At 63.4% G+C, this 22,715-nt stretch overlaps 1 protein-coding gene across 3 annotated transcripts in view; it reads left to right on the top strand.

Moving 5' to 3' along the window:
- Positions 1 to 22,715, top strand: part of AHDC1 (AT-hook DNA binding motif containing 1) — a 48,536-nt gene continuing 25,821 nt past the window's right edge. Inside the window, exon 1 of one of the 3 annotated variants that reach the window (XM_050983224.1) lies at positions 1 to 552. In XM_050983224.1, the coding sequence (XP_050839181.1) occupies positions 417 to 552 (136 nt within the window). In that variant the 5' untranslated portion in view covers positions 1 to 416. Of the gene's footprint in view, positions 553 to 5,623; positions 6,123 to 22,715 lie in introns of those variants that run through there. The other 2 variants (XM_050983223.1, XM_050983222.1) reach the window with 2 other exon arrangements.

Raw genomic sequence — 22,715 nt, 5'->3', positions numbered from 1 at the left:
GGAGGAGGAGGAGGAAGGGGGGAGGCAGCGGCAAGCTAGGGCTCTGCTGCGCTGTGTCTTTCTTTGCTTTCCGCAGGCGGCGAGCGGCGGAGGCGCAGAGGGGAGGTCGGTTCCCCTCCGCCTCCCGCTCCGCTGCCTTTTGTGTGTGTGTGAGAGGCGAAGGGGGGGGGGGAGAAAAAAAGAGGAGGAAAAAAAGGGGGAAAAAAAGGTGAAAAAAAGGGGAGAAAAAAAAAAAGGAAAAAAAGGGGCAAAAAAATAAGCTGAGCGGTAGAGGGGAGAGAAAATCCCGGAAAAAATAAAATAGAGGGGTGGAGGGGGGGAGAGGGAAGGAGGAAAGAGCAGGCAGGGGACGGAGGAGGGGGCGGGCTGGCAGGAGCGGAGTTGCCTGGGGAGAATGTGAGCAGGAGGCGCTGGAAATGCTCTCGTTGAAGGTGGCGAGCGGTGCCGAGGGCTCCGGGACCCCCGCGGCCGGTCAGGACGCAGCCCAGGCGGGCGGCAGGAGCCTCCCCAAGCGGGCGGGCTCCGAGGGGCGCGGAGCGCAGGAGCCGGCGGGTGAGTACCGGGGACCCCCGCCTTTGTGTGGGGCTGGGAGGGGGGGAGGACACACGGGACACCCCGTTTGGGCAGAGCGGGGGGGGGGAGGAGGCGGCGTGTCGCGTGCATGTGTCCCCCCCCGCGCCGTCCCCTCCGCTGAAGTTGCGCGGCGAGTTGGTGCCAAATTGCCGGAGTTTAATGGCACTTGTGGTGGGGAGGGGCGTGCGGGCGCGGGGGGCCCGGGGCGAGCCCCCCATTGCGCGGGGGCTGCCATGGCCGCGAGTTCGGCCGCCTCCCCCTGGACGCCCCCCAGCTCTGCCCCCCCGGGTGCGAGCGGTGAGTGACAGCTGTCAGAGCCGGCTCCGGCCGCTAGAAGGCAGAGCCTGTCAGCAGCGCGGGGGGCTAGGGGGGCTCCCCGGAGAACAGGGGGACCCCCCGGGGCACAGCCTCCCACGGCCTTCCCCTGGCAGGCCGGCTCGGGGGAGCGGGGGCTGCCCAGCGGGGGCACTCCCGGGAGGCTGCGGAGCGAGGGGCGCGGGAGGCTCCCCCCAGCCCCGTCGGTGAAGTTGCGTGGTCCGTGGCGCGGGGCTCGGCGAGCGGTTGTTACTCCCGTGCCTGTCATCCCCCCTCTGATTTGTTTTTATCGATCAGCTGATTTACCCCCGCCCCCCCCCCCCCCCGCGAGGCCCCTCGGTGCTTGCGACAGGGACCACGGGGGACCGCGATGGCTTTGGCGGGGACTGGAGTCACCCCACAGGGTCACGCTGACGCCAGACCCTCTGTGCTTGATGTCCCCAAGGCCAACGCAGGTGGAGACACCTGAGTCCCCGCTTGTTTATGTGCTGGGGGGACGACGTGGCTGTGCCCACGACCAGGTGGCCTCGTGAATCCAGCCCGCCTGGCCGTGGCTGCCAGGACAGCCCCCCAAAAGCAGCGGGGTGAGCTCATTGTGTGCCACAGCGCGCGGTGGAGTCACTCCAGATTTATCCTGGCGTGACAGAGAGCAGAAGCGAACCCCGGGGGCGCCGGGCACAGATCCTGCCCCGCTCTCTTTCCCACCCTGCTGCCGGCGTGGTCTGAGTCGGGGGCGCGTGGTCCAAACTGGGGCCCCGTGGTCTGAATCGAGGCCCCCCCTCCGAAGCCTCTCCCCCTTTCCTCGCCCCCCCAGGTGTCCCCTTACACTGGCTTCTCCTGCTGGGCTGTGGAATTTGCAGGGGAGGGTGGTGGTGGTGGTGGGGAGCGGGGGGTGGAAGAGGAGGGCGGAGGGGGGGGCTGGAGAAGGGATGGCGCGGCGCCAAATTCCGCTCTGCCATGTCTCTGTAACCTGAATAGGCCAACTCCATCCCCGGTGCGAGTCCCCCGGGGCTCTGCCGCGCTCCGATGCAGTCAGGCGGGAGGTGGCTTTCGCTCGGCTCTTGGCGTGTCCCCCCTGTAGCCCGGCAGCCCCAGCCCGGTTCCCTCCCCGACACCGGCCGGAGCCACCGCCGGGAGGCGGCCGGGCAGGAGGTGGAGGCGGTTTGGGGGAGAGGGGTTGGCACCGTGGCGCCCACGGGGTAGCCAAGGACATCCCCGGAGCGGGGCGGCCGGCAGAGGAGAAGCCATGGAAGCCCATGGAAGGTTACGGGAAGCCTGGGGGGGCTGGCGCTGCCCTGGCCTCCTTAGAGGAGGCAGCAGAGACCCGGGGCAGGCTATTTCTGCTGAGATCCCGAGGAAAGCTCTGGGAGAATTGTGGGCTTCTATAAATAGTGTGTGTCAGCCGAGTGGAAACAGGGCCTTGAAATGCTCCTGCTATTCTCCCGAGTGCTTGGAACCAGCTCTTGGTAAACAGGGCAGCGGTGGGGAGGGCTGTTTCCTTCTTCCGGGCTCGGTAACAGGAGCGGGAGGGATGTGGGGGGGATTTTTGCCTGGTGATATGGCAGCGTTCCCCCCCTGGGGCCGGCCGGCTGGATGCTGGGCTGTGGCCGGGCTGCCCGGATGCGGGATGGCCCCTGAATGCGTCGCAGATGTGTGTCCTCCCCCACTGCCGTCCCCTCCCCGCCTCACTGCCCGCCAAACTTCGGGGCTGGGATGCGCCGTGCGCTCCGGCCATGGTCCTTGGGGAGCCGGTGATGCTGGGGGAGCTTTTCGGGATGTGAGGGCTCAGCTGGCCAGGAGATGCTCAGCACACCCCCTCCTCTGCTGGCATAGGGGTGCATGGGGTCACAGCCTGGTTCCCTCTCTCCCATCCGTGTCCATCCATCCATCTGTCCCGGCTGGAGTTGTTCCCGCTCTGCCTCGGGGCACACGCTGAGCCATGCCTTGGCCCCGTGCTGGAGGGCAAGGATTTGATCCCATGGGACCTTCCCAGGCGTGTCTGGACACCCAGGGTGCTGGGGACCTTGTTCCTCAGGGGGCTCTGCATGCAGTGGGGACATGGTGACATGTTCCCAGGGTGTTTGCTTGGCTCTGGGGCACATCCTGGCAGTCCCAGTGCTGTGGTGAGCGTTCAGCTTCCCACGAGGACCCAGCATCGTGCTCATTTGTCACCACCCCTCGCACCCACACCCCAATATTCACCTTGTGCTGCAGACACTGGCTTGAAAGCTGCCTTGTTATTATTTTCCTTAAAAATAACACAAAAGGGAAATAACTGGGCTGTGCTTAGCTCCCCACTGGGAGTTTTTAGGGTGATGTACAGTGGGCTGAACAGTGGGAGGGATCCAGCGCACTTCTGGTGGGATTTGGTGTTGGATTGGGAGTTCACCAGGGTGTCACAGGGCTGGGGGGCCCACCCCATCCCCGTGTGCTGCCTGCCCGGGTGCTCAGTGCTGGCACATAGGAGCGTGTTCAAGGCGTGGGTGGGAAGGGGCGAGCGCCAGTCCGGTGGGGTTTTTTTCCCTTCTCCATCTTTCTTTTTTTTTTTTTTTTTTCCTCCTTTTTTCTTTCTTTTTTTTCCCTCCCTCTCTGTGGGTTGAGCGTTGGGGCGACAGACAGGGAAAGTCTGAGCAATGGTCTCCGTGCTGGTGCTGTCTTCAATCACCGCGTCCCAGAATCCCTCGCTCTGGGCCTTCTAGGCACAAGGGCTTACAGCGAAAATCGGCAGCTGCAGCTGCGAGTGAAAGCACAAGAGCCCGGCTGGGTCTTTGGCATCGGCAGGAGAGCAAAAAAAAGCTGGGGGAGGCGAGGAGGGAAGGGAAAAGGCGGGGGGAAATGTGCCCTGTGGTTTTTTTCCAGGCTTGCCACCGAGGGTTGTGTTTCAGAGCATCGGTTCCCGGGCGCGGGAAGAGGCGGGAGGATGGGGGGTGCGGAGCGATGCCTCCGGGGAGCTCATTAAAATCTGTCGGCTCCCCCCTTTCGCCGGCCGAGAGAGGCTGGATGTGCAGGGAAGGAGGGAGGGACGTGCTGGGAAGGAACATGCCGGCAAACCGGCTGCCCGGTGGGGACAGTTGCCGGCCCGGGCAGGAACGCTGCCCCGGGGGCTCACCTGTCGGAGCACGTCGGCCGCGGCGTGCCAGCGAGGCCGTGACAGGGCTGGCGTGTGCCGGGGACTCCCTCGGTGCTGCGAGAGCCCCCGGGCTCGGGGGTGATGGGCTGTCCCGGTGCCGGCGTGGTGCCGAGCAGGGGATGGTGTTTGGGGCGATGCCGGGGGTCAGTGGGGTGCAGCAGGAAGGGGAGTGCGAGTGGGAGCTGTCAGCACGTGCTTGGGCAGCGTCGGGAGTGCTGGCTGTGCAGGCAGGGTTTGGTGTGCAGGTAGGGTGTGTGGACAGGGTTTGGTGCTCAGGCAAACACTGGCGTGCAGGAGGGGTTTGGTGTGCAGGTGGAGCTTGGTGTGCTGGCAGGGTTTGCTGTGCAGGTAATTTGGTGTGCAAGGCAGGGGCTGCAGGCAGGGATTGGTGTGCATGGGCAGAGTTTAGTTTGCAGGCAGGGTTTGCTATTGAGGCAGGTATTGATGTGCACAGGGAGGGTTTGGTGTGCAGGCAAAGATTGATGCACAGGGACGAGGCTGGCATGGAGATCCTGGGTGCTAAGGTGGGGCTGGGCAGGTGTTTGCAGGGGACACACCGCCCTGGCAAAAACATCTCCTTCTCCTCCCCAGTGAAAGGGACTGACAGTGTTGGGCATCCCCCTTCCCATTCCAAATCCCATGACATGCCAGAGGGAGAGTGTTGGTGCAGCCTGGCCTGGCACAATGCAGGGAGACAGAGGAGAGGCTGAATGTGGTATTGATCCTCTCAGAGGGAGAGGGAAGCAGTTCTGGCATCCTCCAGCTCCAATCCTCTGCCCTTCCCACTGCTAAACCAGCTCCAGGAAGAGAGGGCCATGCCATGCCAAGCCATGCCATGCCATGCCATGCCATGCCATGCCATGCCATGCCATGCCATGCCATCCCATCCCATCCCATCCCATCCCTCAGCTGCTGATGCCGCCTCCAGGGCCTCAAACCCCACGCACACTCTCCCTTCTTCTCTCTTCTCTCTTCCCTCTTTCCTCTTCCCTCTTCGCCTCCTGCTGACTTCAGCGCATCGGCTTGGGCTCAGCGCCTGAACATTCCTTGCAAAACCTGGGCCTAAAATATCTGGAGGAGGATGGAGCGCCTTGGGCGAGGGAGATGAGCTCCTCAGCTGCAGGAAAGAGGGAGGCTGCTGGGCTGGAGGCAGCAGGGACGCTCTGCTCCCTGCCAGCTGCCAGCCCCGCTGGCCCCCCGGGAAAATGCCAGGAATAAATCTTGCCTGGCGAAGTTGGCGGCTTGGTTTGGTTTGGTTTGGTTTGGTTTGGTTTGGTTTGGTTTGGTTTGGTTTGGTTTGGTTTGGTTTGGTTTGGTTTGGTTTGGTTTGGTTTGGTTTGGTTTGGTTTGGTTTGGTTTGGATGTGCCCAGCAGAAGCATGGGCCTGAGCACCCTGTGGAGCACCAGATGAGTGACACAGGGAGCAGGGATGGCGTTGGAGAGGGGTGACAGAAGGGCAGGGTGGCATGGAGTGTGATGACAACAAAACAAGGGGACAGGGAGAGTAGGGTCACAGGGGAAAGGGTAGCAGGGTGACAGTGGATCAGGGTGGCAGGGAGTGGGATGAAGGGGGAGCAGGAGAACAGGGTGCCATGGGAGAGGGGTGGCAGGGAACTAGGATGGCAGTGGAGCAGGGTGACAGAGGAGCAAGGCGGCAGTGAAACGGAAGGGTGACAAGAGAGCAGGGTGGCAGGAGAGTGAGCTGGGTTGGGGTGGCTGAGGAGGGACAATAACTGCTGGGAGGGAGGTGCTAGGCGGTAGCTGTGTGAGAACCAGTTTGCGAGGTCCAGATTGGCAGCAGATCCTGAACCAGGAGGAGCTGAGCATCCATACGGCCCCTGCCGAGATCAGACGCGACGACAGCGACTCGGTTTGGGGGAAGAAATTGGAGGCGGGGGAAGCTTTTTTGCTGAAATGAAATTTGAACCCCAAAGTGGGAGGGAAGTGGAGGTGGGGGGCACGGCTCTCTCCACATGGTTATTACTGCTGTTTTCCACCCAGCTGAAAGGAGAATGTAGCTTAATATGGACCCGCGGGGAGGAGAAGCACTCGGGAACGGGGATTTGGCAGGAGGGAGCTGGGAAACAGCGAGAGGAACGTAGAGGTGAGAGTGGCCAGGGCTTTGCCCAGGAAGGAGAGGACGGAGCCGGGCTGGAACAAGGCGCTATTGTTCTTGGCGAGCAGGGGGCCAGCCGCGGCCCCCCCAGACCCGCAGAGCTGGCGCGGATGTGGGGAAGGTTTTTGGGACCGGTTTTTCCCGGCGGATTGCTGGCTGGGAGTGAGAAGAGCTCACTGTGCTGGGGTGCACCAAAGGGAGCTCACGAAACACCCAGAGAGGCAAAGGGAGACTCTGGCGTTTGATGGGGAGGTGATGGCAGGTGAGAGGACAGGGGTGAGTAGGGGGAATTTTGGATCAGTGAGCGGGAGTGGGGGTGGTGGGGCAGGGGCTTGGTGGCCGGAGGATGATGTGGGAACGGGGCAAAGCGTCCCTCATTCTGCCAGCACAGCAGAATGTGCTGCCTCCTTGATGTGTGTGTGGGGTGGGGGAGGTCAAAACGGAGAGTCTGGGGACCTTGCTGGCCTGGGGACCTCTGTCATCCCATGATTCGTGTCCTGCCATGATCCTCTCTGGGCTGCTGGCACCTCTGCAGTGGTCCCCATCCAACCCTGCTATCCCACATGTCCCCTTGGTCCCTTGCCCCAGCACCTGACATCGCCGCCCTCAGCACTTCACTGCTGCTGTAGATGTCATGTGCCACGTTGCCAGAGCCACCAGCTGTCCCCCAAGCCATGGCAGTGCTTGGGGACGCCCGAGGGTGCCAGTGAGAAGGAATGTGAGGAAGCAGTGAGGCTCATGGGGCTGGAGGAAGAGGAGGAGAACGGAGGGATGTGCAGTCCCTTGGGCTCTGGGAGCAGTGGCCAGGGAGGGGGAAACAAGGCAGGGGCCAGGCTCAGGGCAAAGCTGAGCTTACTCCAGCCTTTCCTGGGCTCCCGTGCCTTGGCCCTCCCAGCACAGCTGGAAAAGAAAGACCCCCCTGCAGCACATCCCTGGCATTTGCTCCCCATCCCCCCAGTTCCCACCTCTCTGATGCTTCCAACGCAGCGATGCCCTAAAGGCAGCAGAAGCACCTTTGCAAGTGCACACTAAATATTTGAACACGCTTGGGTGGCTCTGGTGCCACTGCTGCTCTCACCCTTCCCCATCCTCTTCCCTGGCCTCTCTGGACTCCCCAAATTTAGTGGGTACCCCTCCTTTCCTTTAGTGGGTGCTCCTCCTTTCCTTCCAGAGAGGGGTGTGATATTTGCTCAGCAGCTCTTGCCCAGAATTATTTGCTCCAGCCGAGGCAGTGCTTGGCATCACCATGTCACCCCGGGTGTGTGTCATCCCGTGTCCCCCCCTCCCCAGCCCACCCGCTGCCAGCCCTGGCTGCACGTGGTGGGACCACGGCATCCGCGCGACGCCCGCCTCCCCATCCTTCATCCCTCCTCTTCCTCCCAGCCTCAGCACCCTGCAGCCGGGCTGGGCGCCCAGCGGGGCGGGAAGGCGGGGAGCAGCGTTCCCCTCCCCTCCCCGGCATTCCTTGGGAGTGAAACACAAGAGCTGGCAGGGCACTCCTGCTTTCTCTGGCCTCCGCTCCTCCGGTGCCTGAACAAAGCCCTCCTGCCTCTCCCAGGAACCTGGGGTTTGAAACAGGAGAGAAGGCTGGTGCTGCGTGGCAATGCCCTCCTCAGGCATATTTTGGGTTCTGTGGTGGGTGGGGGACAGAGGTGGGCATAGTCCCCACGGGGGGCAGCTCTGGTCAGGGTACCCCAGGGCACCCACGAGCACTATGCCTGCCTCAAGAACTGTTGGCATCCTCCCCAACCTGGGTTTTTCGTCCCCACCATCTCACTGCCATCATATTGCCATGGAAACTGAGCCCTGAAGAGTACCAGTTCAATTCCAGTTTGCCCCCAGTTTGATCGTAGTTTGGCCCCGGCTCTCTCATGACAACATGGGCTGGTGTATCCTTCATCCCATGATCCAGGATGATGCATCCCACAGGGAATGTGCGCTCCGTCCCCCTTCCCAATGTCCAACACCCCCCTCCTCACCACACAAAGCCCCCCCACCCTCCCCACCACCCCCGGTGAAACAGGCCCCTGTCGGAGCGCAGTCCCCGACAGCGAAGGTTATTTTAATGGATGCATTACTTTAAACGAACCCTCCGCCATCTGTTCCACCCCCTAATTACGCATGCAAAAAAAAGCCCATCTCACAGCCAGCGCAGGAGAAAGTAAAGATATAAGTGATTTAAATGCATGTATCCGCAGCTCCGCCAGCAGCTGGGCTGGGCTGCGCTCCTCAGCTGCCTGGTGAGCTGGGCAACTTGGAGGCAAGAAGGCAAAAGGGATGGTTCTCCTGGATCCGGCCGTGCCAGCCCCTCGGGAGGGTGCCGTGGCACTGGGTGGGTGGTGGGTGCAGCAGGCTTTGGAGCACTGTGGCTGTATCCATCCGTCCCTCATCCATCCCTCCGTCCTGCCATGGCCTCTCCCCATCACCCCCTGAAGGTTAGCTCTGCCCGCCGGCTGCCAGCCTCGGTGTGGCTGAGCCTTCAAAGCGCGGGGACACGCCACCATCCCCGGGCTGCCGCGGTGCATGGCGGGGGCTTGGGGGGGAGAACCCCCCGGCTTGGCCAGGCTCCTTGTCCTGACGCTGCCCAGAGGTGGCTGAACGGGCAGGGCATCCCGTGGGGATGGGTGTGGGTGTGGGTGGCCTCCGGGTGACACTGGGTGCTTGTCCTCTGGCTGAGGAGGGGAGGCTTTTCCCCCATGCTGCTTTTCCCAAGCAGTAGCTCTGTTTCTAACGAGCCATCCCAAGATCCAGGGAACCTTGAGCCCTGAATGCTCCCAGAGGATGTTCGACCCTGGCAGTCTGCCCTTTGGGACAGCGGAAGGTGAGAGTGGGCTGGGGGGGCTGAATGAGACCTGCTTGGAGAGGCAGAGCTCGTAGGTGATGGAAAAACTCATTTTACATCAATCTCCTGCTTTGGGGGGTCCCAGCAGGGACAGAGAGGTGACAACAGTTTAGGGGGCTGTGTCCATCCCCTGTCTAGGGGGAAATGGGGAAACCCTGCATCCAGGGCTGCCCCACTCTGACTCAGTTTCCCCATCCCCAGTACAAACCACCCACAGGGATGGGATGGGATGGGATGGGATGGGTGACTGGCATGGCTTTGGGTGACCCCACAGTGACAACGCAGGACCACGACCACCATGGCAGGGCCACCGCCTGGCGCCGGAGCCGACGGCGGTGCTGGGTGCCCGTCGTCCCCCCCTCTCCCTCCGTCTCCTTCTCTCCGTGCCTGACTGCAGCAGATGCGCCAGCTCTGCAGGAAGAGGGAATTAAGTTGGGCTGGAGGAATTTTAAAGATTGCTGCAGGCCTGAGGGTCTTAGATCCCCCCGCGGAGATGGGCAGTCATGCAGAATTAATCCTATCGGCAGCCTGGCTCGGCTTCAGCCGGTGCAGAGCTCCGGGAGAGCGCGCGGGAGCGCGGGGGGCGATGCTGGGGGCGGCTGAGAGAGCCCCGGTGCCTCTCGGCGTCGATGGGAAATTAATAATGAAAAATTAAAAGCCCCAATTCAGCCTTTCACCCCCCTCCTTCCTTCTCCCCATCAGCCTGGAGGTGGGACTCGTAGGGGGGGAGGAGGTGGGTGGATTCTGCAAAGCTTAAGGAAAACCTGTTTGCCGTAGCCAACAGAGCCCATGGTGGGAGAAAATGCTGGGGCCACATCCTCCTCCCGGTGCTCGCCCGTGTGCCACGGAGGGCTGGCACGGGGACACCCCTTTGCTGCCATCCCCCAGCCCCATCTGCAGTGAGGTCATGCAGAGGCAGGAGCAGGCTGGAGTGACAGCGGGCGGGTTGGGGTGACAAGAGGGAGGTTGAGGTGGCAAGAGGGAGGTCGTGACAGGAGCAGGTTGGAGTGGCAGTAGGAAGGCTGAGGTGGCAGGAGGCAGGCTGGGGTGGTTCAGAGCAGGCTGGAGTGGCAGGAGGCAGGCTGGGGTGCTGTGCCAGCGCAGGGGACACAGGGACACACAGACATCCCCACGTGCTGCCCCAGCCGCCCGTACCATCCAAGGGGACACCAGGGTGACATCTGGGTGCCCCGTGGCTCTGCCGGCCCCACAGGCAGCCTTGTCCCTGTCGTCTCTCCTGGCTGCTGGGGCTGCGGTGACACCGTGCCAGTGGGCTCGGTGGCTGCGTGACGCCGGGCAGGGTGGCCCTCAAGGGCTCTGCAGCTGCTGCCGAACCCTCTGCTCCTCCAGTTTATAAATAATGCAGCACCGAGGAGTGTTGGCAGTGCCCGCGCACGCCTGCAGCCCCGGCGTGGCAGCGGCGCTTTGGGGGTGAGCGACGGGTGCTGTCACCCCGGCAGGGTGACACCGAGCCGTGTCATCCCGCCGGGGAGGTGGCGAGCCCTGGTGTGTCCCCCTCGCTTTGCTCCCCACCCTGTCCCCCGGCCCCACATGCCCGGGGTGGGGGGTGGCAGTGGTGGATGCCCGCGGTGACCCCACGCGTGGGGACGTCCCCAAGCCTCACGACAGCGGCGCGGATGGCGGCGCGCAGCTTGCAGCGTTGCCATGGCGATATGCTGGCGCTAACGAGCCCGAGTAAACATTAACGAGGGAGAGCCCCACGCGGGTGGGTGCGAGCGTGGGGACCCAGGCGTCCTGCGGGGCTGGGTGCTGGGCTGGGGACACATCGTGCCCGTGTGGGGGCCCCCCGGGAGATCCCCCCAGGCGTCCCCTCTGTGTGCTCTGTGAGGCTGTGGTTTAATGGTTGGACTGGGAGCTCTGGGCGCTGGGTGAGGCCCTTGGGGGCAGGATGTCAGTCCCCTTCTCAGTTTAGGGGCACCCAGAGTGGGAAGGTCCCCACCCTGAGGTTCCAGATGTCCTGTCACGCCCCGGCACTGCTGTCCCGCTCTGGCCACGGTCACCCTCTCTGTGCAGCGCCCGTGGGTGCTGGCTTGGAGGTCAGCAAGTCCCCAGGGTGTCCCTCGGTGGGCACCTCGGGCTGTCCCTGGCAGCAGCTGCCACTGCCGTCTCAGTTGTCACCGTGACTCAACTCCCCGCGTTCCTCCTCTCCGGTGGCCACGCCGGCACAGGGACCCGCAGCTTTGGGTGGGGGTCAGGGTGGGGGTAGCCCCCGCACCAGCACCCCCACCGTGCCCGAGGTCCCCTCCAACATTTAATGGTGCTGCAGCTCATTAAACCGAGGTGCAGGTGCCCCCGGTACCTTCATCCTCCCGGAGGGCTCTTAATGAGCGGCTGCTAACGAGCTGCCCGTGCAGCCCCGGGAAGAGGCTGATTGGCGACAGGCACCGCGAGCCACGCGCGGGCTCCTTTCAGGGGCTTCCAGGGGTCCAGCGACCCCTTTGCCATGCTGGAGACGTGCACGAGGGTCCCACGTCTCCAAAACTGCACCAGTGTCACAGCAGTCACCAGTGTCACTCAAGCTGTCTCCAGCTTCAGTGTGTGCGTCGTGGGCACCTGGTGCCCTGTGCCTCAGTTTCCCCCTTCAGCCCTGCTCGGGGACACAGGGCCTTGGGGATGGGCACCAGTGTTCACAGACATGCAGAGCTGTGGGTTGAGGCTCCTGTTGGTCTTCCCAGCCCCACTGTTGTCCCCAGAGTCACAAAGCCACCTGCCCCCTAGAAGGGTGACCTGCTTGGGTCTGCCTGCATGGGGGAGTACAGGGGGTTTGGCAGAGGGGCTGTGTGGGTCCCATGCACCCCAAAAAACCCAGTGGCACTGATGCCGTGCAGGGTGCAGGGCAGTGGGGGCCCAGAGGAGGTCAGCTGTGGGATGCCTGGCTCAGAGGGGCTCTTAAGCTTGTGCCCCTCTTTTGGGGGCTGTAGTGGGGAGACCCCATCCTGCAAAGAGCCATCGACCTACACCAGGGCTGGGTCCCCCAGCTCCCCACTGAAGGGAGCCCTAATCCTCGTGACACGGTGCCCAGCTCCATGGTGGCTAATTGCAGTGTCCCCAGCTGAGGATTACAGTTTAAAGCAGGAAAGGAGCAGCAGGAGCAGATGAGCTCCTGAGCAACAAAGCTCCTGTTCCCCTGCAAAACGACTTTTATTAGGGGTATAATTAAAAGCTGACAGGAGGCAAAAATCATGGGGATGGTCAGGGTGAGGGATGAAGCCACCTGAAGGTCCCTGTGTCCCCCCAGGTGTCCCACCCGCCAGCTTCCCACTCTGACCACAGCCTTGCTGGCAGGGCAGGAGGGAGTGAGGTGCTGGGCTGGCAGAGGAAATCCAAACTCAGCCCCTATGAAAGGGGCTTTGTGTGCCCGAGAAGGAGCAGCCCTCCTCCTCCTCCTCCTCCTTCTCCTCCTCCTCCTCCTCCTCCTCCTCCTCCTCCTCCTTTTCTACTGGCCGTGGGGCCACTTTTCTCCCTGGGGGTGGCCTCAACATGGGTGCCAGAGGGAAAACAAGGCACAGAGCAGCACGGCAACCCTGTGGCCTCCTGCCCTGCCCAGACTCCTGAGATTTTCCCCATTACTTGTACCCCTGGCTGTGGATGAGGCAGTCCTTGGGGTTGTGCTGGGGTCACCCGTGGGTGCCTCAGCTGGTGCTATCCCTGCAGAATCCCTGGTCCTCTGTACCAGGCCTGGCCAAGGCACTTGCAGTAGAGAAGGAGCAGCAGGGACAGAAAGACACAAGGACAGAGGGACATCTTCCCCTGTCCCCTTCATGCCACCTGGATTGCCCTTTCCCAAAACCGCCATCTGCCTCAGTTTCCCTTTCCCCCCTCATGAGGGCTATGCCTGCCCTCCAGCACGACAGGACCCCAGATCACCCTGGGGGAGCTCAGCTGTCCTTGGTGACCCCAGCTGCCCCCACAGACGTGGCTGATGTCCCCTGGGAAGGGAACACTTTGGGGCACCCGGTGTCTGGCACCTTTCTGGGTTTGTGCTCACGGGAACATCGCTGCAGTGCCAGTGTGGTCCCGTGGCAGGGAGGGGGGTGGGTGCAGGCAGGGACCCCCAGCTGGGAGCTGGGCACTGGCCACCTTGGCCTGGCCCAGCCCCAGCCCCAGCGGGCAGTGGAGGGCTTGTTCTTTGCCTGGACAGGAAGACGAATGAATTCCATTATGGGATCGCGATTTTATTCCACGTGTCAGGGAGCCTGAGATTAACTTGCTCACCGGGCTGTGACAAACCCAGACACCCGTGTGCACGCGCTCCAGCAAGGGGGCTTCGCACACTTGCCGGGCACGGAGCTGCTGAGCCCCTGCCGTGCCCACCCGGGGCCAGCAGGGCTGTGCTCACCAGCACCGATCCCAGCAGGAGCCCTCCAGCACCTGGGAGGTGGCAAAGAACAAGGCCAGGGCTCTGGCACTGCCACTGGGCTGCCCCGTGTCCCAAAGGTCCTTCGGCCGCCCAAGGACTCATGTCTTGCAGACAGGCGAGGGGAGAAGCATGATCCCAGCAGGGCTCTGGGAGGCCATGTGCTGCCAAATAACAGGCTGGGAGGAAGGGAGGAAGTGGGACATGGGGGCCTGGGGACCTTGGCGATAGCTGATGACACTGGGGACTTGACAAGACCAATGGGCTGCTCTTATCTCAGCTCAGCCAGGTGGTTGCCCGCGTTGGGAGGACATCAGGGCCGTGCAGTTGTGTCGGGGCCGTGCCGTGCCGTGCCGGGGCCGGCTGCTCTCCCCTCACCACCCCCCCTGCGCGGGCGCAGGCAGCTGGCTCTGTTTGCTGGAGGCTTTGCGCATTCCAGTTCGTGGGTCACTCGCCTTCGAAACCTCTCCGGGGACAGAGGCAGTTGGGAGCCGTAACAAACAAGCCAAGGGCTCCAGTGACGCCCGCGCCCGGCGCTGCCTGCCAGCTCTGGGGTGGGGGGCTTGGAGAGGGCCCCCTGCTCCCCTGGGGTGCTGCAAGGGAGCTCTGGGGTGGTGCTGGGAGGTCCCGGTACAAGTAACCAGGGAGGAGGGACATGCCGAGCAGGTTCCCGTGCAGGATGCAGAGTGATTGCTTTTTGGGGAGCAGGGAAGAGTGCAGGAGGAATGCTGTGGTCACTTGTGCACTGGGGACAGGGTACAGAGTGGGGCACTGGCAGGGGGGCCTCATCCATGATCGATATGGGAAAGGGTGGTGGAGTTGGCCAGGCACAGTATGGGCGAAAGGACAAGATGGGCAGCAAGTATGAGGTGGCTCAGCATCCTGGTGTCCTGGAATGTGGGTCGGAGCCATCCCGAAGAGTTCCTGGGTCCGGTGGGTGGTGGGAGAGTGGTGGGAGCGCAGCACGGCTTGGGGAGGCTGGGCGGTGCAGGGAAGGTCAGCCTTGGCCAGATGCAGCCACTCCACCCTCCTCCAGTGCTTTGCACATTAATGCAAATGCACTGGCCTGAGTGGTTCATTAGCAGCATGTGGAATGGAATAATGCATCCGCATCCCATTAGCCTAATGAAAAAAAGGGAGCCGGCACCTGGAACAAAGCTGCCGACTCTTGGCTAGTGCTCTGGCTCGGCCATGCTGGGCCGTGGGGGCCCTCCCTCCCTCCCTTCCCCTCCTTCCCTTCCCCTCCCTCCCCTCCCCTCCCTTCCCTTCCCCTCCCTTCCCTCTGCCACCCCAGCCCTCTGAGCATCCCTGCGCCCAGCTCTGCGGAAGGGGACCCCATCCCCAGGGTGTCACCACAGATTCCATTCCCAGGATATCGCCACGGCAGGGTGCAGCCCCAGGAGGACTTCAGGGAGGTCCCAGCATCACCCCCAGCATCCCAGGGTGGGAGAGGGATCCAAGCCAGTAGTGCCACAGGGGCATCGGCTGGGTGTTGAGATGTCTCCGTGTCTCTGGGGAGTGCAGAGCCTTGGAGGATTCGGGGGCACCCGGGGTGGGCAGAGCCAGTCGCAGCATCATCCTTCTGCATCCGCGAGTGGGAGGGGGTCCAAGCTGGGAGTGCCGCAGTGGCGCTGGCCGGGTGTCGAGATGTCCCCATGTCCCTGGGGCCGGGAGCGCGGAGCCTGAAGGATTAGAGGAAACATTGCCAAACAAACCAGGCTGTGCCGGAACCAATTAGCCTCCAGCAGGCAGAGTTTCAGATGCTGTTATTTCTGCCTCTTCTCTTTTCTCTCCCTCCTTCTGTCTCCCCCTTTCCCCCTCCCCGGCCCTCCCCAGCCCCTCCTGCCCGCCCCCAGCATCCCTGCTCTCGCCATTCCTCTCCGTGTCGGAGCTTGTTTTGGGCACTGGCTCTGGAGTGAGTCATGCCGCGCGTAGGGGATTTTAAAAGCTTTCTGCTGTCGCTGGGAAGCCGGTTTGGGCTGCTCCGACACTGGGGGTGGAGCGCCATGCCTCGCAGACAACCCTCGTCTGGGGAACCCAAAAAAATCCCCCACCCCGATGCCCCGAACCCCTGGGACCCCAGGGCCCCCCCTTTGCAGGGTCGGCTCCGTCACCCCAGCCAGCGGTTGAGTCACAGGCGAAACTTTCGAGCCGTTGGAGCTTCCTCCGCCGGGCCCCTCTCCGAGGAAGTGGTCTGCCGGGGCGTCGAGCCCGGCGGGGCGGTTGCCCCGTCCCGGTGGGTGCAGCACGCAGGCGCGGGCGGCCGGCGCTGGAGCTCGAAGCGTGGGAGACCTTTTTTTTTTCCACCCCCCCCTTTCCCTCCCTCCTTCCCTCCACTGCCGCCTCCGCCGGCCCTGCTGCCAAACCCGGGGTGGGGGCCCTCCGGCACGACCCTCCCGCCAGTCCGCAGCTGGCCGCGGTCCCCCCCTTCATCCTCCTCCTCCTCCTTGCCTTGAGCTGTGCTGCTGAGGGACTGCAGCTCCCGTGGATCAGGAGGAGATTTAGGTCAAGCGCTCGACTGAGTCGAAACAGCCATCTGTGTGCGGAGGAAGCCGGCCACCCAGAGCCCCCGGCGCGGCTGGCCCGGCATCGCCACGGGGTCCCGGCACCGCCGGCACCCCCCGGACCCCGCGCCTGGGCACACAGCCTGCCTTTGTCTCCGGCAAGGGAAAAAACCCACCCAACGAATAAACAAATGGGGAAAAAAATCCCCCTTCCTGCCGATCCGTCACCCCCGGCTGTGCCGCGGGCATCGCCGCGAAGTCTGGCACGGAGCGGCCGCGGCAGCGCTCCAAGGTCGCCCTGACACGCGGTGGGAAGGTGTGTGCCGGCGGGAACCGGGCAGGGACGCGGGAGCCAGGGCCGGAGCCGGCCACGGGGCCGGGGCAGGCAGGGCGGGAGGTGCAGCAGGAGGGAGGCCCTGGCTGCCTGCCCGGAGCCCGGACTCCTGGGTTCCTGCAGGAACAGGGTGGAGCGGGAGGAGGATGGGGAGCTGGTGTCATCCCGGCCGCGGCGGGGGGGGAGCGGTTCCCTGCCCGGGAGAGCCAGGGGCTCCGCACGAGGCTGCGGCCGCTCTGCCTCAGTTTCCCCGGATGATGAAGTAGAGCAGCCCAGTGGTGGCAGCGCAGCCGGGCACCCCAGCGAGGTGGAGACCCCCAGATGCCCCTCGGCACCCCGCACCGGGGCGGAGGTGACCGCGGCCCCTCCTGCTCTCCACCTGCCAGCTTAGTGTTGCTTTCTCCATTTCCTTCCGGAGCCTTTTCTCGCCCGCCGGTGTCTGTGCCGCTGCGCCTGTGCGCACGCTGGGCGCAGGGAGAGGAAACGCCGCCTCGGCCGTGGGAGGGCTGGCGCCGGATGGGCCTCCCAGCCCCGGGCGGTTTGGCAGAGCCCAGCCGTGTGCCGGTGTCAGGCCGGAGCCCGGCGGGCGCGGGGATGCTCCCCAGCACCTCGGCCCGTCCGCTGCCCGCCCCGAGCCGGGCCCGCGCCCCGCCGGGCCCCCCGCGAGCCCCTCGGTCCGCCCGCCGAGCCTGGTAAGGAGCTTTGTCCGGCTGCGCGGCCAGTTTGCACAGTAATCCCGCCTTGGCCGGGGGATTATTCGTGGGGAGAGCTGTGGGGGGCCCGGGGAACCCAGCAGATGGGGTTTGGAGGTCAAGGTTTCCCTCGGTGCAGTGGGCTCTGGCCAGGAGGGTGACGGGGACATCCTTGTGCCCGAGCTGGTCACACAGGGACCACAGCGTTTGCCCCCAGCCTCCGGACAAAGCCGGCAAGAGCTCGGTGCCCGTGCAGGGCCCTGTGTCCAACCAAGGCAGAGCTGGGGCCGGTGCTTCCCGCTGGGATGGTGTGGAGCATCCCTGCATCCTTCTCCAGCGTCCTTCCGTCCAACTGTGGCAGCAGCAGGCATGTGCAGGCAGCTGCGAGGCAGGAGCTGCCGGGAGGTGCGGGTCCCATCCTGGGTCCCTTCCCAAGGTCCTGTTCCAGGTCCCATCCCAGCTTCCCCACAGCCCTGCGTCCCCGGGCGGGCTCGGAGGGGGCTGGTGGATGCTGGGAGCTCAGTGGTTCTTTATGGTCTCAAAGGGCTCCATTAATTCTTTAAATATCCAGCCTTTCCAGGTGGGTTTTGTTGAAAATTAATTTCCGGAGCTATTTTAATTTTGCTGTATTTAATTTGCTGTTTATTTTAATTAATTAACGTCGGGAAAATCTCTTCTCCCCAGCATCCTGCAGCCGTCTGGGGTGGCTGCACCCGGGAGGTGAGAGCAAGGGGGTGTCATGGGTGTGAGGGGCACTGGCAGGGAGGGTGCCCAGCCCCCACGGTGCCCACCTGGCTCCATCCCACCTGCCCCAGGTGACAGGATTGGCATGGGGAAGCAGCGAGCTGGGTCTCTTCCCACCATCCCTGCCCCAGGGCTCATCACAGGGCTTGCTGCTGGCTCCATGGGACGTTTGTCTCATCTCCTGGTGGGAGATGGCTCAGGCAGTGCTTGCAACCACCCTCCTCCTCCTCCCAGCGATGTCTGGGGGCCTGAGGGTGTGCATCCATGAGGATACCGTGCCATGCCGTGTGCCAGGCAGGACAGTCCTGGTTTAACAGCCCAGCTCGGAGCTCTCTGGAGCCACACCCACACAGAGGGATGGATGCTCAGCCCAGCCTCCCGCTCCGTCCCCGCTCCCTCCTGGTGCTCCGTCCTCGAAGCTGGCCAGACCCCAGCGAGGGGGTCCCTGTGGGGCGGCGGGCAAGGGCTGGGGGAAGGGATGGAGCCGCCTTCCTCCAGATCAAGGCCTCTGGTCTCTCACATGTCTAGACGCTGCCACACACACCTAATGTGGTTCTTGGCAGGAGCCGCGGCTGCTCTCTGGAGGTTAATTGCTGCGCACGGAGCTCTGCAGACAGATAACCCGGCTCCACGCTGCCCCGGACCCCGCCTCACCCCGCCCTGCTCGGCGGAGCCCCCAGGGATGCTCGCCCCGCAGGGAGGAGCGGACTGGGGGTGCAGGGCAGTGACACTGAGGTGCTGTGCCCAATGCGTGGTTTGGGGCGCAGCACTGACCGATAACGGGGGGGCTCTCCCGGTGTTGGGGACAGGCAGGGGCGGAGGAGAGGTGCTGGCAGCGCTTAGCAGGGGGTGACATGGCCGCAGGGGCTTTGGGGCAGGAGGAGGAGGAGAGAAGGGCCCCAGCAGGCCGGGCTGCCGCCATCCTCTGCCGGCTCTTGGCACGGCGGCTGGGCTGGACCAGATAAGGGCAGCGCGGCGGGGGGGCCGGACAAAGGCTCGGCCTCGTTCAGCCTGCCCGGCTGGATCCGGGCTCCGGAACGGGAGCTGGAGGGAGATGCGGCAGGGACTGGGCTGGGAAGAGCTGTTTCATTCTCCAGCCCCAACATCTGGTGGGAAGAGGGAATGGGAGGAGAGAATGTTGGGCAGGCTGCAGGGGTGAGCCCCAGGGCTTGGCCACATCCGGACTCCCTGGGATGGGCTGGATGAGGCCATTCCCAGCAACTGCTCTTGCAAAGCCCCTTCCTGGGAGCAAACACTGCTCTAATGATATGCTTGGAGCCACTGGCACCCCAGTCCTGGTCCCTGCTTGGCCCCATCCATAGGGACCAGTTTCCCTTTGGACAAATCTGTGCTTTGTCAGGCCTGGTGCTGGCTGCCAGGTGCCATCACCAAGGCAGGGTGGTGTAGACCAGGGCTGGGAAGTGGTACATTCCAAGGCTGGAATTACATCGGGTCCCTGGAGGGATCCCCAAAGCACAACATCCCCTCACCTCCCACAGGGCTGGGGCTGGCGACGAGGTCTGGGCTGGGTCCCGTGTCCCACGACTGTGTGGGGGTGATCCCAGCCCTGGGACCAGCCCCACATGGGATCCTCGGGGAATCGGGTGAAGGTTTCAGTCCAAGCTGTGTTTTGGTTTGGGGTTTCGTCATGATTTCATGGCAGGGAATTTCCGTTCGTAACCAAAGACAAGAACAAAAAAAAAAAGGAAAAAGCCGAAACCAAAGAAAAAAACCCCAACCCCTTGAATTTTTGCCAACAAAATGGGATGTTTCCATTCTTGTTTTGGCTTTTGGCAGCCCCAAACTGCAGCCAGTGGAAGAAAATATCCATGTGGAAACACTGCTGGCCTCCTCCAGCAGTGCAGTGGCCGGGCTGGAGCTCCTGCCCCGCAGCCGTGCTGTGCTGGGGGGACCAGGAGCGTGGCCCCTCCAGAGCGTGTCACCGTGCTCCCTTCCCTGCGCTCTTTGGGGAGGACATTGCCATGAGAACGGGCTTGTTGTTTCGTGGGGAGCACCGAGACAGAGCAGGCGAGCGTTTGCAAGGACACCGGTGGCACGCCGCGCTCGCGCTTCCCACTTGTCCTTGCAGCGGGTCGCTCTCTCCTCCCCAGCTGGCAGCAGAGCCCTGCTCAGCTCCAGCGTGTGCTGTGCCACGCCATCCTCCCTCTGGGCATTGCCTTCCCTCCTGGCATCACCCAGCCTCTCCCTGCTTTGCCTCTCAGGTTCTGGGGGACCCTCTGTGGGGCTGCGGTGCTGTGGATGCTGGGGAAAGGAGGAGCAGCCACTGCAATGCTTAAATGAGGTTGGGTTTTTTTCCACACATCCCCCCCTCCATCCATGCTAGGAAGAATTACAGTCGCCCAGGCATCTGTTCTGGCAGAGTCGAGCTAAAGAGCTTGTCCTGGGCTTGGCAAACCAGCCAGCACAGCCGACAGCTTTTCCAAGGGCAGCCTTGGATGTGGAGCAGCAGGTTGACATTGCAGGGAGAGGAGCCTTGTGCTGCAGGCACCAGTGCTATGCCCCTCAGGTCCTGACTGGATGGGATTTGGCAGGGAGTTCTGCAGGCAAGATGCTGCAAACCCCCTTCCCAAAAAGCAGCACCCTCTAGTAGGTCTTTGTTTGGAGCCAGGAAGAGGGCAAATGGTGCCAGCACATCCCAGGGTCCTTGTCCTTGCACAGAGAGGACAGCAAGTGCCACCCTGCAAGGGACCACTGCCAAAAAAAAACCCCTGCTAAATTCTCCTTGAAGCTGGAGAGGCTCCTCTGTGCCCCCAGGCTGTGCAGCATCCCTGTCACTGCCACATCTCCGCATTGGCCACCCCACGGTTGTCACCCCCAGTCCTCCAGAACACCGTGGAAGGGAGCATGGTGGCACCAGGAGACGCCAGGAGCATGGCTGCCCCCTGTGCCAGCAGCACCGTGCACGGGCCCTGTGCCGTCAGCAGTCGAGGCAGGGGGAGGCGAGTTGGAGTGGCTTGGCAGGGAGGTGTGGGAGCCCTGCCGGAATGCTGGGCTCGGAGCTGGAGCGTGTCAGGCACAGATGGGATCGTTAGTGGTGGTAAAAATTATCCAGCCCCTCTTAAAAACCCAGGCGCAGCAACCTGACCCCGCAGCTCCAGTGGTGGCAATTCCCACCGGAGCAGGGTTGGTGTGTGCTCCCCCCGCCCTTACCATCCATCCCGGGGATCTGGGGCCACAGCTGCCTGTCACATGCCACACGTTCCCCTCTGCAGTGCCAGGGTGAGGGGTCTCTCCCCCCTGCCCCAGGGACGAGCACCCTGACCCAACACCCACCCCAGTGCCACCGCTGCTGGGCAAATCCCATCCTTGCGGGTGCTCCCACCCTTTGTGCCATTTCCTATTTCTTTTTTAATGCACCCAAGTCTCCTGTTTGCTTTTTTAACTGCAGTAACCACAAGAGGGAAGTTTCAGAGCGGTACGAGCCCGTCTCGGCGAGGAAGGGAGAGGCAGCACCACTCTGTGCCCATCGCCGCAGCACCGTGCCCGGGGGCTTCGCCGCCATGGTCCAGCTCCTGGTGGCTGTTGTGCTTTCCATCCCCCTCTTCCTGCCGCTCATCCCCAGCTCCTTTTCTCTTGGAAGTGAGGAATTTGAGGCTGGTCTGGCGTTGCCAAAGGGCCTCAGGCCCCCCCAGCGCCGATCGATCGCTCTGCGCGCTCCTGCTCCCTGTTTTTTCTGTTTGTTTGCAGCCGCTTGAGGGCTCTTGTGATGAATCCAGCCTGGACAGAATTCAACAACAGCTGAAACGCAGCCCGGGGTGGGGGTGGGAGTGAGAGGGCAGCGGGGCCGGCCCACGCTGGAATGCGAAATGGGGCAGCGGGCAGTGCTGGGACGGCAGGATGGGATTGTGCCAGATCCCGCTGCAGGGGTGCGGAGGGACGGGGAGCACCGCCGGCACCGCCCCAAAGCTGCGGCTGCTCTAGGGTGGCAGCGTGGGGACCTGCTCGCTTGAGCATTTGGGGCGTCTCCCTGCGTCTCGCTGCTGCCCTTGGCTGCTGCTCAGAGCTGGGCAGGAGGGAGAAGGGCTGGTTCCAGTGGCTGGGCTGCAGGGTCACAGATGCAGGGGACAGAGGTCTGTGCCAGCTCCGCCGCCCACCCCGCCGTGCCAGGTGCCGTCGTCCATCCCTCAGCATCCACAGGGACTGGCTGCCCAGCCTACCTGCCATCCCTGTAAAATGGCGGATTTCAATTAAAAAGGAAACATTCCCCAAAACCCCAGTGCAAGGAGGGGCGTGAGCACCACCCTGTGCCCCCAGCCTGCTGCTGCCAGCTTTGCCAGAGGGGCCATGGAGCAAAGCGGGGGGCACAGGCACACGGGGGGCACCGGAGGGGTCTCAGAGGGCATGTTCCCCGGCCAGGGCAGTGCCTGTTGGTTGGCATGGCTGCCTGGTGCTCGGTGCAGCCCGGGGTTGGCTGCGATTCTGCAGCTGTGGCTCCGGGAGGGAGCAGGACGCGGCTGCGCCGGCGTGCGAGGGTGCGCGCAGGCGGGAGGGATAATTAGTTCCTACTATAGCACTTCTCAGTCAAAGTGCTTTTTAAAAGCCTCCATTCATTAGTCTTCACGGCTCCCCCGAGGTGTCGTGTCCTGGTTCTCTTCCCCCCTCCAGCTCCCCACCTTCCCTGGAGCAATTGGGGATCCTGAGCTGGGGAAGGGGAGGATGATGTTCCTGTTGAGGCTGAGTCCTTGTAAAACCCCTCGCAAATGAGGTGTCAGTAGTGGGGACAGTCTCGGTGGGCAGTCCCCTGTCCCAGCGGGGCTGCTGGGGTGCCATGGCCACATGAGCATTGTGGGGAAGTTTCCATAGAGGCTGAGCTGTGCCATGTTTGGAGCACCAGGGAAGAGAGTGGGAGGGCAGGGAAGGGCTGTGGGTCCAGTGGGTGCCACTGCCAACTCGCCGCCCTCACCCGCACGCCAGGGAGCAGCATGGTGGCTCCAGTTCCCAAATTACCCAGTGTGTGCTGGGCTCCCAGGGGTCACCTGGGAGGACAGAGGGGGCTGGAAGATGCCAGGGGGTGCTGGTGTGGCTCAGCCCCCAGATCTGAGCATCATGTGGGGACAGGCATGGGG

This window comes from Serinus canaria, chromosome 23, assembly GCF_022539315.1.
Source record: "Serinus canaria isolate serCan28SL12 chromosome 23, serCan2020, whole genome shotgun sequence".
Taxonomy (NCBI): Eukaryota; Metazoa; Chordata; class Aves; order Passeriformes; family Fringillidae; genus Serinus; species Serinus canaria.
The sequence above is the reverse complement of the archived record's forward strand: the minus strand, read 5'-3'. Positions and strand labels throughout refer to the sequence as shown.